Source organism: Rhinichthys klamathensis, unplaced genomic scaffold (assembly GCF_029890125.1).
Source record: "Rhinichthys klamathensis goyatoka isolate OS25496 unplaced genomic scaffold, OSU_Roscu_1.1 h1tg000306l_1, whole genome shotgun sequence".
NCBI lineage: Eukaryota > Metazoa > Chordata > Actinopteri > Cypriniformes > Leuciscidae > Rhinichthys > Rhinichthys klamathensis.
Window position 1 is genome coordinate 373,411 of NW_026606825.1, and position 16,650 is coordinate 390,060.

The window sequence follows — 16,650 nt, forward strand, 5'->3', positions numbered from 1 at the left end:
AAGTAAGTCGCAGACTTACTCTTATTGCTCTCTTTGATTTTGAAATTAGCTGATGATCAATAAAATGCAGCTCATATCTGTTGCTTTGGTGACGTGAACTACATTAAATCTGCATATATCGTGGGAATTGAAGATCGGATTTATATCCGTCTTGCAAAAACACAATTATGTGACCAGGTGTAAATGGAATAGTTTTGATAAATCAGAAAGCTATCCGATCTGAGCATGAAGTGACCAGGTGTAAACAGCCCCAGAGAGGCAGCGTTGCAGGCAGCATTTGTAGAAGAAGAAACTATACAAAGAAAAACGTACCCATGATATGAAGACCTATTGACTGAGCTGTACTAAAGTGAGCATAAATACACTGTGGAAATAAATGGGTCACGGCACTCAAACAAGGTTTTACTTTGGTTTTATTAAAGGTTCTCAGTTGCCAAAACAAAGATATAAACAGAAATTTAAAGTACAGATTCTGTTGAGGTCATCATTTTAACAGCTTTGTAAAGGCTCACCAGTGAGCATAACATTAAGTTTTCATGCCTATAACAGCTGAATGCGGCGATTTCCATGTTGCTCAGCAAAACGCCTCACAAATTTATCTAATCTAATGCCCTTGTACGTTTTGATTCAATGCTGAGTACAGCCAAACTCGATAGTCTCTTTTCTGACATAGTTGACCGCAAATAAGTCTTTATGAGCCTGAGAGATGAAAAACTTCGTTCACAGGATGCACTGGTCACAGGTAAAACAACCGCTATTTTACACAACCTGAACAACTCATAAAACACATCCTGGTATGGGTCCAAAAACTGAGTGAACTCCATTAGAGTGGTAGGACTCTCCTTTTCCCCCTTTTGTCTGTCTAGTACTCTCCTCGTCTGATGTAACTCGTTTTTGAGATCCTCAATATTTGAATCGTAAGCTTCAGCTAATAACAGAACAGACTCCTCTCTCAAAAAAGTTGGACTTGACGGATTTAGTGCCTGGACACCCTGCATAATGTTACAATTTGTGTTAGAAAATCTTCTTCCTATTTCTCCAATCATGTTATCCAGAACTGGATAGTACACAGAGACACAAAACGTGTGTTTGCTATCTGGAACTACATGCTGTCCCAAGGTGCAGTGGATGACAGTATCCTGAAGCACCTTTGCTGTCTGTCTTGGCCTCTTTGGTTTTCGCTGAGTTGTATCAATGTTACTTCGTTGACATAAATCAAGTGTTTCACTCCACATTTCCTCAAAAGAGGCTTGACTACGGTACTGGACCAGTGTCTCTTTAAGTGCTTCAATAAGTTCAACAGCCTTAGCATAGTCCACTGTTTTAGACTGGAACATGTCTGATAAAAACTTGGAGTCACTCAGGACCTTTCTGAACAGAACAAGACATCCAGCAAAATTCAGATCAATTTGAGCCAATATCCCTCTTGCTTCTACAGCTCTTTGTGGATGGTTCTCAGATGCGATCTCTTCAAGCACCTGTACTATTGCAGGCAACCTGTCCATAACATTGCGACATGCTATGTGCCTACAGGCCCAACGTGTATCACTTAGCTGTTGGAGTTCCCTTGGTACACCATCAAACATCTCCCGCTGCACTTCCAGCCATTTGTTATGTACATAAGACCCAGACATGAATACATACAGTCGTTCCATTAATGAGAAGAAGTTTCCTGCATCTGCCACACTTTTTACAGCGTCTACTATAACTAAGTTCAAGCAGTGTGCACTACAGTGAACATAGAAGGCATGTTTGGCTACTTCTTTTATTTTAGCCTGAACACCTGCATGTGCCCCGCGCATCACTGCTGCACCATCGTAGCCCTGGCCTACAAGGTTTTTCTTGTACTCCAGCCCATGCTTCTCAAGGAAGAAGATAATCTTGTCACTTAAGGAGGCAGCATCCAGGTGTTCTGCCACTTCAAACTCCAGAAAGCTTTCATGTACCACACCGTTGTAAAAATATCTCAGAACAAATGACATTTGCTCTTTTTTCTGAACATCTTTAGTTTCATCAACAATAACTGAAAACTGCTTGCTCGTTTTAACTTCCTGGATGATTTCTTCTTTGACCATTGCAGCCAAGCACTCAAGTATTTCATTCTGTATTGTTTTACTCGTGTATTTTGCATTTTTAGCTTGTTGTTCAAGTCTTTTTTTAATGATGGGGTTATGGTTACCCAGCAGGTCTAACATAGACAGAAAAACACCTTTTTTTTCTGAGTCGAGAGACTCCCTGTGACCCCGCTGTGCTATGTTTTCTGTGGCTGTTAAAACTAAAATTTCAGCTAATGTTTTAATGTAGTATTGATTTTCAGCCACCTGCTTCTTTTTTTGCTCATCCATTAGTCCAAACATTGAGGTATTTTTATCCATAATTTTCTTGTTCTCTGTCCATGCGAACATTGCATTTACATGGCCTTCAGATCTGGCATGAGAACAGAAACCACTGTCTTTCATTGTGGCCTTTTTCCAGTTACTATAACCCTCGAATGAGGTGAAAACAGTCCTTGGAGCATCGGGGAGGGAAAAATGTCTACAAGCAAAACAGTAAGCTGCATCTTTCGATTGCGAGTATTCTAACCAGGGATGAGATTTGTACCAGTCGCTGCGGAAGCTTCTCCTGGCTCCTCCCTGGAGGGTTTTAGGGAAACTCTCGCGCATTGGCTGCACTGGCACCTCACACCTGGACTTGGATACATCTAGAAGATGGTGGGGAGGAAAGATTCATACTGAATTACATCTAAATTAATTATACAATATTTCAACTAGTAAATATTACAACTAGTAAAAAACATAATCAATTAGGAACTGTCATTGATTAGTTATAACCAGAGGTGTCAAGTAACGAAGTACAAATACTTCGTTACATTTTGGGTATCTATACTTTACTGGAGTTATTATTTTTCAGCCGACTTTTTACTTCTACTCTTTACATTTCCACTCAATTATCTGTAGCTACTTTCCACTCCTTAGTCCTTACATTTTAAAAATAGCCTCGTTACTCCCATTTCATTTTGGCTTGTTTTCATTCCGGCTTGTCAATGTAAAAAAAAAGGGAAAAAAAAGCCCATCCAGATAAATCACACCATCCGGATTTGATTGTGGTTGGATGAGAAGTATAAAAATATACCATTCCGACACCCTATTGGTTTGTGCGCGATCCATCGGACATGTATTACACATATGGTTCTTTAATGTATTTGCATTGTACTAAAATGCATTCATTTTCAATGGGCATATATGCGGCTGAAACAGGGAGCCTAGTGCATCCCAAATTTTTATCAACATTAACATTTTAATATAACATTATAGTCACTACGGCCATTAGAAAGATGTTGTTTTGAGGTGGGGTAGTGCACTATAGGCCCCTGTGGCGAAGCCTAAGCTTTTGTCCTTAATGGCATTTCTTTCCCTTACATTGCTTTTACTTTTATACTTTAAGTAGTTTTGAAACCAGCACTTTTACATTTTACTTGAGTAAAAAGCTTGAGTTGATACTTCAACTTCTACAGAAGTCTTTTTAAACCCTAGTATCTATACTTCTACTTGAGTAACGAATGTGAATACGTTTGACACCTTTGGTTATTATAACCATCAGACTGTGTTAACACACACTAACATTTTAGCCTGGGAGAGTATTTTTAGGTTCATTTGTTTCATTTTATTTTATTTTTTCATCTGAGCAATAGATCTAAAATACATCCTACACAAAATGTAAAAAATCATCTCCCCATCTCATCACACTTTCACACTGACAACTTTCCCTAATTATTCATATTTAAGCAAACATGAATTTTTATATTTATTTGAAGTCTAAGCAATGTCTCTTAAATATTATAACAAATGTCTGTCTTTGTCATTTGTTGTTCTTATTCATATGTAACTTAGTATACTGTGCAGCAATAATTTCCATACCATGTGGACCAGCTCGACTGGAGATCGTTGGTGATGGCCCAGGCACTCTCCTTTCCCTTTCACTGTCTGAGCCCTGCACATTATCTTGTCTCTCGCTTTCTCCCTCCTCATTTTGGTGATGCTCTCCCTCCATATCTTCACCGCTGTGGTGTTCTCCCACCTCCTCCTGTCCCTGGTCGCCTTGGCCTTGTGTTCTATCTGTGCCACATTTCTGTTGCCCTTTTCTCTCCACCTCGTCTTCGTCCTCTCCTTCCACCTCTTTTCTCTCTCCTTCCTCCTCAGCTTCTCCGTCTACCTTGCTCAGATGTTCATTTTCTATTTCTCTCGCCTTTCTCTTTGGTGAGAAAAAACTGCATATGCTACCTTTCCTCTTCATTTCTGTAACATTCAAAATAACTTTAGGCTACAATGTTTTCCTTGACAGAGTTTAATTAATATTAGCTTTTGTACGTTAGCCTACTTTACACAGAACAAACGTCAGACCTAACTAACATTATATGTATAGTATATAACGTTCTTCAACCTGATTTTTATCATCTCAAAATCAGCATCACAACTATGCTAGCACTGTGCTTTCATTATAATTCCATTTCTTGATAGATAGTTAATCCGTTTTTACCTTTTTCCTCCTGTGTCTCCTTTCCTCGCAACTCCTGGCTCATCGCTTCGCGCCACTCAGTTTTCCAAACAAATCAGTTACTCTGACGTCATCTCGTGCTGCGTTCACTGCAGTCGGGTATGAGGGGCCGGACTGGATAAAAGCGAAGCGAACTGCGCGAGAGAGACCGGCGCCGTCGGACTTTGGAGATTCGCGCTCGTAAATTGTCAAATTGGCCATAACTTAATTTGTTGCTGCCAACTGGGGTGGCAGCAGGGGTGGCAAGGCTTTCTTTTAGGGTGGCATTTGCCACCCTATGCCACCCCGGTAGATCCGCCCCTGGTTGGGACATTTTGTAAAATGCAATAAAATCAAGAATCTGTGATTTGTTCATTCTTTTTAACCTTTTTTTAACTGACAAAAGTACAAAGAAAAGTTTTCCAAAGTTTTCACTGACCAACATAATTGTATTTTGTAAATATGAACAAATTTTGATTTTGATGGCTGAAACACACCCCAAAAAAGGTGGGACAGAGACATGTTTACCACTGTGTCACATCACCTTTCCTTTTAATTACACTTTTTAATCATTTGGGAGTTGAGGATACTAATTGTTGGAGTTTTGCTGTTGGAATATTTGCCCAATCTTGTCTGATACAAGACAGCCGCTCAACAGTCTGTGGTCATCCTTGCCTGATTCTCCTTTTCATAATGGGTCATACATTTTCCATAAGAGACATGTATGGACTGCAGTAAACAGGCACATCCCTTCTATGGTGCAGAGTGTCTAGAAACCACTCAGTTGTAGCACGTGCAGAATGAGGCCTGGCATTGTCTTGCTTCCCAGGAAAGATGTCATCTTGATGGCAGTTTATTGGATTGGATTGGGTTGGGGTTGGGGGGGGGTTGGGGGGGGGGGCGCGGAAGTTTGAGAGGAGCGCCCCTTGACAAATCTCGCGAGAATCACGACATGCTTTACGGCAACGACGTCACACACATCAGCAACCACGTCACACACATCAACAACAACATTTGAAGCACGAAGACACTTGCACGCATTTCAGACGTGATACTCGACGATGGAAAAAGCAAAGAAAACGTTCATTTTCATGTGCATATACAGCATTTATTGGTCAGTAACTTTGTATGAGGGACCCTGGTCATCCAGTTCATGTATATTTTGCATTAACAATCTGTGGTCTGAGGTGTTTTTGGGGCCCTTGAGATGTTTTGACATGCCCTGACATTTGTGCTTATTTCAGCTACTTAAAACATACCATTTGCCAACATATACATTTGCTGTATTCAGCACAAACTCTGCTACAATAATATGTGAGAAATGGATGTGTACATGTTTGCATTTTATAGAAAAAAAATATTATGCGTGGTTAGTACGTTTTGGTGAAAAAAATGTCACTGCAATAAGGCCATTTAACACATACTGAATAATTGTCCACAAGACTTTTGAGTTACTATTCTTGTAGGCTAGAATTTTTACTTCAAAATGAAGTGAAAATCATTCTGACCACTCTTTCACAAACAACAATATAATGATTTAAATTTCTTACGTCAGTTTTTGGTCAGCACTGCTGTATGCGTGGGAGTTCGAATGGGCATGAATATTAATGTGATTTACACCTGGGAAGACTAAAGGCACTCCCCCAATGGCCCATCAAGGTGCTGTGAGGCAGCCTGAACTAAGAATGATTCACTGATGAATAAACAGTTAAAAAGAACAGCATTTATTCAAAATAGAAATCTTTCCTAAGAACGTAAAGACTTAAAGTCATTACTATCACTTAACACATCCTTTCAAAAAAAACAAACATAAAAAGACCAAACTTGTTGGTTTTTTTATATAAAAAAGTGGACAGCCTGTTGCTTGCCTGCTTGTTTGCCTTGGCTCTCTTCGGAACTGGTGGATGGACGTGTTCATTGTCACATCTGTTATAAAAAAGAAAAAAAGCATGAGCATGCTGATAACACAATCAAATAAACTGTATTATTATCATTATCAATCACTAATTGCCATGGATAAGTTTTTTTTTTTTTTTTGTAATTTCACACAAGAATAGGTAGCCTACTTTTACATTATGACGATGTAAACACAATTAGGCTAAATTTCATCTGTAAAATATTACGTCTGTGCACTTACTCAGTATGATTCTCGATCGCACTGAGAACTGAACGACACATCCCTCTGCGAGGTGCTGGCGAAGGAGAGCATGATGCAAACACATTCCTAAAAAATTAATAAAAATAAAAATAAAAACTGTTAGCATACATTATCCAAAGTAAACTGATGAACAATGAATGGGTATGGATGCACAATGTATGTATATATCTGTTGATGGGCCATGGGACGGAGAAATATCTGTTGATGGCCCATATAGACCGCACGCATTTAATGATACACGCAATGAATGGATCGTTCGCGAACGACACATCACTACATTTCAAACATTTACACCTGTATTCAGTTATTTACGCATGATATAGTGTCATAGGCTAACCAAAACTGAACATTTAATTATATAAAAAATATATTGTATTTAGACCTCTTTTACCGGAGCCTGAAATATATTTCTCGTTATATAACCTAAGCAGTTATTCGCAAACAAAATAGGCTACATTACGCATAAGGCACTATTTTAGCATAAGTAGTGTCATAGGCTAACCAAAACTCAACATTTTTATATAAAAAATATATTGTATTTAGACAGTATCACATATTTTACCGGAGGCTGAAATATATTTCACTAAATCAATAGGCTATACCTAAACATGCAGTTATTAGCAAACAAAATACATAACGCATAAGGCAGTATTTTAGCATGATAATCAGTGTCATAAGCTACTCAAAACTATATATTTAATATACAAATATGTTTAGAGAGTAATATCACATTTAAAAAGTTTACACGAACGAATGTTAGGGATATTGTGAGGCAATCTTTTCTGTAAGATGTCAAAAGCTAGGCAAAATATAGTCTGAAAATTCATTTGAGCTCTATACAATCAGAAAAGAAATTATAAAACACTAAACAACTTACTCCGAACTTGTAGGCCTATCCTCGGCGCGGGATCAATTCGTTCTTCAAAATGCAGCCGTTCCTCATCCGAGTTATAATCTTCCTCGCTGTCCAGAATCATCTGAAGGGCCTCTTTGTCGGAGTACCGTGCCATCCTCAAAACGCAATGAATCTATCAGTGGAGAAACTTCGTGTTTTTATGCCATTGATCGCTGGGCGTGTGCGATGCATAACGTTAGATCACCTATTTACCATGTTAAAAGCGCTAGGGGCGTGGCGGCCTCAGCTAATTAAAGATAATGAAGGGAGAACGAAAAAACTGTACCTCTCCTTGGTTTCAAACGGATTACATAAACTGGAAATATTTATTTTTTTAATAAATTACTTCATTTAAAAGAAGAGAATACAAGCTTTAAAAAGACACGTCTCGTATCTCTGTGACAAGTATTGACTTAGTTACAGTTCATTTTTCGGACGCGTTTCAGAATGGACTTCACTGACAGAGAGAACGCAGAACGCGCATCATGTTTATTTTTCTTTATTAGGCGAAAAGCACAACACTTTGTTTTTATTGTGAGGTTCCACAAAAAAAATACAAACTTAACAGGATCGAATGATGTATAACACTTATATGTAAGATCAAAATCAACAGAGTAATTTGAGTCTCTTTTGCACTGATAAGGAAAAAAGTGAGCTGGTATCGCCGGCGATACCGCCGACCCCAGAGGGTTAATTACTGGATGACTGTATATTATCCCTTTGATATATTTCATATATTAGGAATGTTGGTAACGCTTTAGATTACAGCCCGGAAAGTACTGCATAATTAAAGCGATTTTACAGTGTAACCTTCGGTAATTATAGTGTACCTATAACGTACTTACAATATAAGTATAAGGGAACAGTATTTTAAATTTGGGGAATAAAGGGGTAACAACCAGGAGAATTAAAAAAATATTTATACTGTAAGTACAACCCGAATTCCGGAAAAGTTGGGACGTTTTTTAAATTTGAATAAAATGAAAACTATAAGACTTTCAAATCACATGAGCCAATATTTTATTCACAATAGAACATAGATAACATAACAAATGTTTAATTGAAGAATTTTTACACTTTTATCCACTAAATGAGCTCATTTCAAATTTGATGCCTGCTACAGGTCTCAAAATGGGACGGGGGCAACAAATGGTTGAAAAAGCAAGAAATTTAGAAAGGATTCAGGTGGGATAACATCTAGCAACTAATTAAGTTCATTTATATCAGGTCTGTAACATGATTAGCTATAAAAGGGATGTCTTAGAGAGGTAGAGTCTCTCAGAAGTAAAGATGGGCAGAGGCTCTCCAATCTGTGAAAGAGTGCGTAAAAAGATTGTGGAACACTTTAAAAACAATGTTCCTCAACGTCAAATTGCAAAGCCTTTGCAATTTGACGTTGAGGAAGGAGATGGTGGTGGACTTCTGCCCACAACGTCGCAGGACCTACACCCCTCTTCTGATAGATGGGACACCAGTGGAGAGGGTGAGCAGTTTTAAATACCTTGGAGTGCACATTTCCGAGGATTTATCATGGACTGTACACACGGATACTGTGGTGAAGAAGGCAAGACAGCGCCTTTATCACCTCAGACAGCTCAGGAGATTCAGGGTCTCCCAACGGATCCTGATTTCCTTCTACTATGCTGCTGTACAGAGCATACTGACTGGAGCCATATCTGTCTGGTACGGTAACAGCTCCTGTCGGGACCGGCGAGCTCTGCAGAGGGTGGTGAGGACCGCTGAGCGGACCATGGGCATTACACTCCCTCCTCTGCATGACTTATTCATCACACGCTGTACTAACAGGGCCAGAATGATTATCAAGGACCCCAATCACCCTTGCAATAAACTGTTTGTAACCCTCAGGTCAGGCAGACGCCTGCGCTGTCATAAAACACGTACAGAGAGGATGAGGAACAGTTTTTTTAACTCTGCACTCTGAACACTTTTAATTTCGAATACACTTTCAACATTTTTGACCCAGTCACTGAATTTTAACATTTGTACATCTGCCTGTCTAGTTTTAATTTATAGATATAATATTATTCTTTATTTCTAACCATTGCACACTGACTGCATTACTATTGCACATGTAAAATAGTCATAAGCATAATTTAATTATAACTTAATAGTAACTTAATTATAACTTCCGCTATAGCTTTATTGTATTGTATTTATTGTGTTTTATTGTATTTTTATTTTCTACTTCAATTGAGCACAGAAGTACAGTACGTCACAAAAACATTTCACTGCGCATCTTGTATGAGTATGTGACAAATAAAAACCTTTGAATCTTTGACAAGGCCGAAGACCTTTATTGGATGCCCGTGGTCTTCGGGCCCTCAGACGACACTGCATCACTCATCGGCATGATTGTGTGAATGACATTACTAAATGGGCCCAGGAATACTTCCAGAAACCACTGTCGGTAAACACAATCCGCCGTGCCATCTGCAGATGCCAACTAAAGTTCTATCATGCAAAAAGGAAGCCATATGTGAACATGGTCCAGAAGCGGCGTCGTGTCCTGTGGGCCAAGGCTCATTTAAACTATGCTATTACATGCTATGCTAACTATGCTATGCTATTATAAAGCTATTACAACTGCATGGCTAGAAGAGTCCGGGTGTTGAATTGGCCTGCCTGCAGTCCAGATCTTTCACCTATAGAGAACATTTGGCGCATCATTAAACGAAAAATGCGTCAAAGACGACCACGAACACTTCAGCAGCTGGAAACCTATATAAGGCAGGAATGGGACCAAATTCCAACACCAAAACTCCAGACACTCATAAACTCGATGCCCAGACGTCTTCAAACTGTTTTGAAAAGAAGAGATGTTACACCATGGTAAACGTGCCCCCGTCCCAACTATTTTGAGACCTGTAGCAGGCATCAAATTTGAAATAAGCTCATTTATTGGATAAAAGTGTAAAATTTCTCAGTTTAAACATTTGTTATGTCATCTATGTTCTATTGTGAATAAAATATTGGCTCATGTGATTTGATTTGGTCTTATAGTTTTCATTTTATTCAAATTTAAAAAACGTCCCAACTTTTCCGGAATTCGGGTTGTATTATAGAACTAAAGGGTACTTATTCTACTATTATGATATAACAATCTTACATTTGGGAGCAATTTAGCGAGAACATACACTGCGTACCTTTTTGAGATAATGGTGAACCAGTACATTACTGTATAGCCTTTTTAAAAATTACAGGGTTACCGGAATGTTTTATAACTTTTATCTGTATGTAAATTTTTATTTCATATTTTCAGATGAGCAATAATAGCCAGTTCTCATCAGGAAGTGATTGTGCTACTCTGACTGTGGGACTAGACAAGGAAAGTGTGAGTTGTGCTTTAAGAGAATAAGTAGGGTTGGTAATCACTTAATTATTAATTCCGATTCTGCATATCTACCGAATGTTAAGAATGTTGTTTTTGATGTGTGAGCAGCACAGAAGAGCAATGCGTGAGTCTATGGTTTAAATGAACATTAGAACACTTTTTCTGTGAGTGTGCTTTGGGTGTGTGTGCAGCACAGAAAACAATGCATTGGGCTAGCGCTTGAATAGTTCAAAGTCATATTAAAATGCACACAAAGGAATAGATCGGAGTAATTGAAATGTTAATTTTATTACTAGTATACAATTCCTGACAGTAAGTATCATATTTTAGAATTGGAATTGGTTTTGATTCCCAACTCATATTAGCGAATGTAGCAAAGATGTTTTTGCGACCTAGGCTTTTAACATATTTAGACCAGTGTTTCAAATGTCTAATTTTATGTTTTGTAGACTCTCCGTGAGGTTGAACCCCCCCCACTCTTAAAGTGAACACTCATTCCCTGTCAGAAGCCAGAGATGTACATAAGGTATTGTTTTTTTCTCTCTCTAAAAATCAAATGGTTATGGACATATATTCAGAGTTTTAACTAAATGCTTGAATACCACGTTAATATTTCTCCCTCTTTTAAATGTGGAAGTCACCGCTGTAACCTATGGATTTATTTGCCCACTATAATTACCCAGTGGTTGAAAATGTGCCATCATACCTGAATTTGTTCAGGCATCATCTAATAATGGTATCATTAGCCATCTTTTGCTTGAGCTGCTCGTTCATAATGTGAGCTTGTTTTTATTTCATGTTTTCAGTTGACAGTTGTCAGTGATCAGTCAGTGTTAATTGAATCAAGGGTCTGTGCATCCACTGAAGGACTGGAAAAGGTATGTCTGTAGCTATGTTTCCATCCACACGTTTTTATACGCATTAAGTGATATCGAATGAAAAATGCCTTATGGAAACAGTAAATTTCTATTGAAATTCATGAATATCGACTCAAATGAAATGCGTTCTGTCTCATCGGATTTTATCGTAATTGATATACGGCTTATGCGATAAACGCTGATGGAAACGTTATTTGCCGAATAAAAAATGAATTGCGATTTAAGTTTTAGGTCATTTCCGCTCTGTTTGCGCCTCTTATATATGGTCTATGGTTGGCAATGAGACATTTTAATTGTTTATCAATAAACAAGTGTTTTCTGTGTCGGCTCCAAAGATGAAGTTGACGATACTGACTTGCGATCTTCGCAGTAGTGAACGCGCCGGAGAGAAATGCACATTTCCTACGGATTACATAGTTTTATTTTGTTTTGGATGGTTCTGTTTAGAACAAGCTTTCTGTAGATAATAGATATATTTCACATTTTTTAGACAATTTTTATTTTATTTTTTATTTTCTTTACTTCCAGGTGACTCCTGAGAAGGACAGATTATCATTGGAAGGTCAAGACTGTGTTGAGGAGGATGTTGAGATGGTAATTAAAAGACCATTGCATCATTTTAGAAAATACTAGTTTGTTGTAGTGTATCTTCACCACATTAGCCTTCTTTTTTCATTGTTTTCAGATGCCTCGTACTTGTTAAATGAGGAGCAGAGCGTTTGTGCACCTACTAAAGGAGTCAAGGAGGTATTTAAATGTTTTAGTTAAACTATTTACATAGTGTTTCCCATTAATTGCCTTTACTCTGCTGGCCCAACACAGTCTAATTTGTCCTGCCCCAGTTTGAACCGAATGAACCAAAAAATGTTTTTACACTTTTAATAATAACATAAAATGTATTTAACATTGTGTTCTGTGCCATTGCTTAGGCAAAGAATCTGTCAAATGAACTAAAGTCGAAAGCATGATATGGCTTAGTGCCCATAACAAATTCTGAAAGATTGAAATTAAGTAAATAGTCTATTGCGCTCCTGTTTCAAAGTGAAGAGCATGCAGCCTTTTTTTATAAGCTCTTTTCAGTAATATTAGACAATGTCTAAATAAGGATTTGGACAGCATATTAACCAATACCATTTAAGCAATGTAATGTAAATGTTCTTTAACCCTCTGGGGTCTAAGGTGTTTTTGAATGAATGAATGAATGAATGGAGGCATTTATATAGCGCTTTAATATGTACTACTATACACCCAAAGCGCTTTACAATCATATCAGGGGTTCTCTCCTCAACCAGCACCAGCATTTTTTGGGGTCCTTGAGATGTTTTGACATGCCCTGACATTTGTGCTTTTTTCAGTTCCTTATAAACATCTTAATGGCACAGGTGTAATTACACTCTATTTAGCACAAACAGGCAGAGGTGGGACCAAGTCATTGTTTTGCAAGTCACAAGTAAGTCTCAAGTCTTTGCATTCAAGTCCCAAGTCAAGTCCCGAGTCAAGACAGGCAAGTCCAAGTCAAGTTGCAAGTCCTCGAGTTTAAGCTTCAAGTCGTAAACAAGTCATTAGTGCTTTTTGCACAAATTAGTGTCTGTGTTAATTACTATAGTAAATGAAATGTATATAATTTATATCAGGAAGGCTTTTAAAGGGTAACTAAACCCCTGGTCAGAGCCTGACTACGCCCACTGGCAATATTCGAAAAATGCTGGAAAAGTGGGCAAATGCTGCGTCCCAATTCGCATACTATCCGTCCTAAATAGTATTCGAAAATAGAATTAGTACGTCCCAAATCGTAGTATGTTGAAATGAGTGTCCCAAAGAGACCCGGATGGTCTACTATTTCCGGTCAGAATCCAAAGTGCAGATCGATGCACACTCTAACGGCTAATATTGCCCACAACCCATCGCGCATTGGACGAGGATTCGGTTAGAACTACAAACACAAGTGAAAAGTGTTCAAAAACTACAGACATGGAGGACAGGCGAGTCCGACGGTTATGTAGAGAGGTTTAGATAAAGGGGTTTGAATGATTATCAGTATCTAACCTGACTAAAATGTATTTATTCAATGTTGTCCACATTATATTGCATCTGCAGCAGCATTGTGAACTTTTGCAAAGATATGTTTAGCCATTAACTTTTAAATGCATTATTATATTCAAATTCCAAACACACAGGAGAGTCTTGGCATGAAAGACCCACGACTGGCAGATGAACGTGCTACAACATTTCTCTCCGAAACCGTAAGAAATTAACTTAGATTGAATGGAGGATTTTAACTGTGACGAGATGATTGACAGGGCAGTTTACGGTGACAGGATGCACGCAGCACGCGACAGATCTGTCCGTTAAAGATGACGTAGTAGGCTATGTCCCAAAGCTTGCCTACTCTTTTGCTACACACTCAAAAGTATGTACTTTTTCTTCACAAAAAGAGTACATACTTTTAAGGCGTAGTATAAGTAGGCGAATTGGGACGCAGCAAGAGTCTAGTGGAGGGGGGGGGAGTGTCACAGTGTCTGGTTGTGTTTCCCTGGGTTGTCACTAGAGGTCCTCGTTCTCACGGTGTCTTTCACATTTGACTTCAATTCCCAGCATCACTACAGCCAGATTACTAGTGTTATACACTAAACAGTTTTTAGAGATAAAACTCTTTACATTCGATTATCATGAAAACAAATCTCAGAGAACGGTTGACTAGGTACCAATGTTTTATTAGACCAAAGGTTCATTTTGCGCCAGAGTTCTCCTTTAATGTACACTGTCCCTGTCAAATAAATAAAAATATTTTAATTAACATTCAAATGACAGATAGAACCAGTTAGATTAGAACACGGTCTTGGGGTCAGAGCAAAGGACCCTTAGAGCCAGCTAGTGTCTTGGGGTCAGAGCAAAGGACCGTTAGAGACAGCTAGTGTCTTGGGGTCAGAGCAAAGGACCCTTAGAGCCAGCTAGTGTCTGGGGGTCAGAACACAGGACCCTTAGAGCCAGCTAGTGTCTTGGGGTCAGAACACAGGACCCTTAGAGCCAGCTAGTGTCTGGGGGTCAGAACACAGGACCCTTAGAGCCAGCTAGTATCTTGGGGTCAGAACACAGGACCCTTAGAGCCAGCTAGTGTCTTGGGGTCAGAACACAGGACCCTTAGAGCCAGCTAGTGTCTGGGGGTCAGAACACAGGACCCTTAGAGCCAGCTAGTGTCTAGGGGTCAGAACACAGGACCCTTAGAGCCAGCTAGTGTCTGGGGGTCAGAGCAAAGGACCCTTAAAGCCAGCTAGTGTCTTGGGGTCAGAGCAAAGGACCGTTAGAGACAGCTAGTGTCTTGGGGTCAGAGCAAAGGACCCTTAGAGCCAGCTAGTGTCTGGGGGTCAGAACACAGGACCCTTAGAGCCAGCTAGTGTCTTGGGGTCAGAACACAGGACCCTTAGAGCCAGCTAGTGTCTGGGGGTCAGAACACAGGACCCTTAGAGCCAGCTAGTGTCTTGGGGTCAGAACACAGGACCCTTAGAGCCAGCTAGTGTCTGGGGGTCAGAACACAGGACCCTTAGAGCCAGCTAGTATCTTGGGGTCAGAACACAGGACCCTTAGAGCCAGCTAGTGTCTGGGGGTCAGAACACAGGACCCTTAGAGCCAGCTAGTGTCTAGGGGTCAGAACACAGGACCCTTAGAGCCAGCTAGTGTCTGGGGGTCAGAGCAAAGGACCCTTAAAGCCAGCTAGTGTCTTGGGGTCAGAGCAAAGGACCGTTAGAGACAGCTAGTGTCTTGGGGTCAGAGCAAAGGACCGTTAGAGACAGCTAGTGTCTTGGGGTCAGAGCAAAGGACCCTTAGAGCCAGCTAGTGTCTGGGGGTCAGAACACAGGACCCTTAGAGCCAGCTAGTGTCTTGGGGTCAGAACACAGGACCCTTAGAGCCAGCTAGTGTCTGGGGGTCAGAACACAGGACCCTTAGAGCCAGCTAGTGTCTGAGGGTCAGAGCAAAGGACCCTTAGAGCCAGCTAGTGTCTGGGGGTCAGAGCAAAGGACCCTGGATTAGAACATCAGACTACTGTTATACTCTACAACTAGGCCTACTCTACATTCCAGCCCTGAAGGTTACAGGGAAACATGACGAGTTGCTCTCTCCGTGTGGTTCCTCCAGGCCTTTTAGGTTGAGGCAGCTTCTTCACCACATCACTTTTGGGAAAATGTGCCACATAATTTTCCTTTAGAGCAAACGTGGGTCTCTCCCACTCTTTCGTGTTTCCCTGGATTCTTCTGAAAGATTGTGCAAGTATTTCGTTGTCCTCTACTTTCTCAACCATGCCAATGTAACGGACGCTCCTGTGTTTGGTTGCAAAGTTAACTATGATAAAGTCACCGTGTTTCCTGGATCACTCCTGGATTCTTTTGTCTTTCTTTATAAGCCTTTTCAATTGCCTGCTTCTCAGGAGTATCAGTTAGGATGGCTGTCTTCACACGCTTTCGTTTGGTTTGTGTTCTGGGGGGACATTTGGGAAGTGGTGGGATTTCACGAGGAGACACATATCCAGGTCGGATATGGGAACACGTGGCACATCTGAGTCTGCTGAGTCTGCATATGCAGTGGCAGGCTGCAGCTCAGGGTTTGGCCGGTCTGACACCATGGATGGTGCAAACGCTTCATCAGGGAAAATGTATCGGTTATATGGGAAAATCCCAGTGGACCTAAATCCAGAAGTGATGTTGCGTGGTGTCACTGCTGACATAAAGGCCTCATTCACAAGTCCTGCAATCTGGTAGATCGAGACTGTTTTGCCAGGGTTGGATCTCATCCACCCATCAAGAGCTCGGCTGTATTGGTTCTTGAACGGGCCATACAC

General features: G+C 40.0%; 1 protein-coding gene and 1 long non-coding RNA gene across 3 annotated transcripts; one reads left to right on the forward strand and one right to left on the reverse strand.

Moving 5' to 3' along the window:
• Window positions 1-413: 413 nt before the first annotated feature.
• On the reverse strand, window positions 414-4,847 carry LOC130104241 (zinc finger MYM-type protein 1-like). Of its 2 annotated transcripts, none has more exons than XM_056270731.1 (2): window positions 4,537-4,847; window positions 414-2,701 (listed from the first exon to the last, which is right to left on the reverse strand). In XM_056270731.1, the coding sequence occupies exons 1-2, from the start codon at window positions 4,577-4,579 to the stop codon at window positions 600-602; spliced, it is 2,145 nt and encodes a 714-aa protein (XP_056126706.1). In that variant the 5' UTR covers window positions 4,580-4,847; the 3' UTR covers window positions 414-599. The 2 variants fall into 2 exon arrangements, with proteins under 2 accessions (XP_056126706.1, XP_056126705.1); XM_056270730.1 differs by lacking the exon at window positions 4,537-4,847 and adding an exon at window positions 3,918-4,525.
• A 6,464-nt stretch (window positions 4,848-11,311) lies between these two features.
• LOC130104243 (uncharacterized) lies at window positions 11,312-12,410 on the forward strand. Its single transcript, XR_008809453.1, has 3 exons — window positions 11,312-11,464; window positions 11,745-11,816; window positions 12,345-12,410. It is a non-coding gene; the product is annotated as an uncharacterized LOC130104243 (long non-coding RNA).
• Window positions 12,411-16,650: the final 4,240 nt, after the last annotated feature.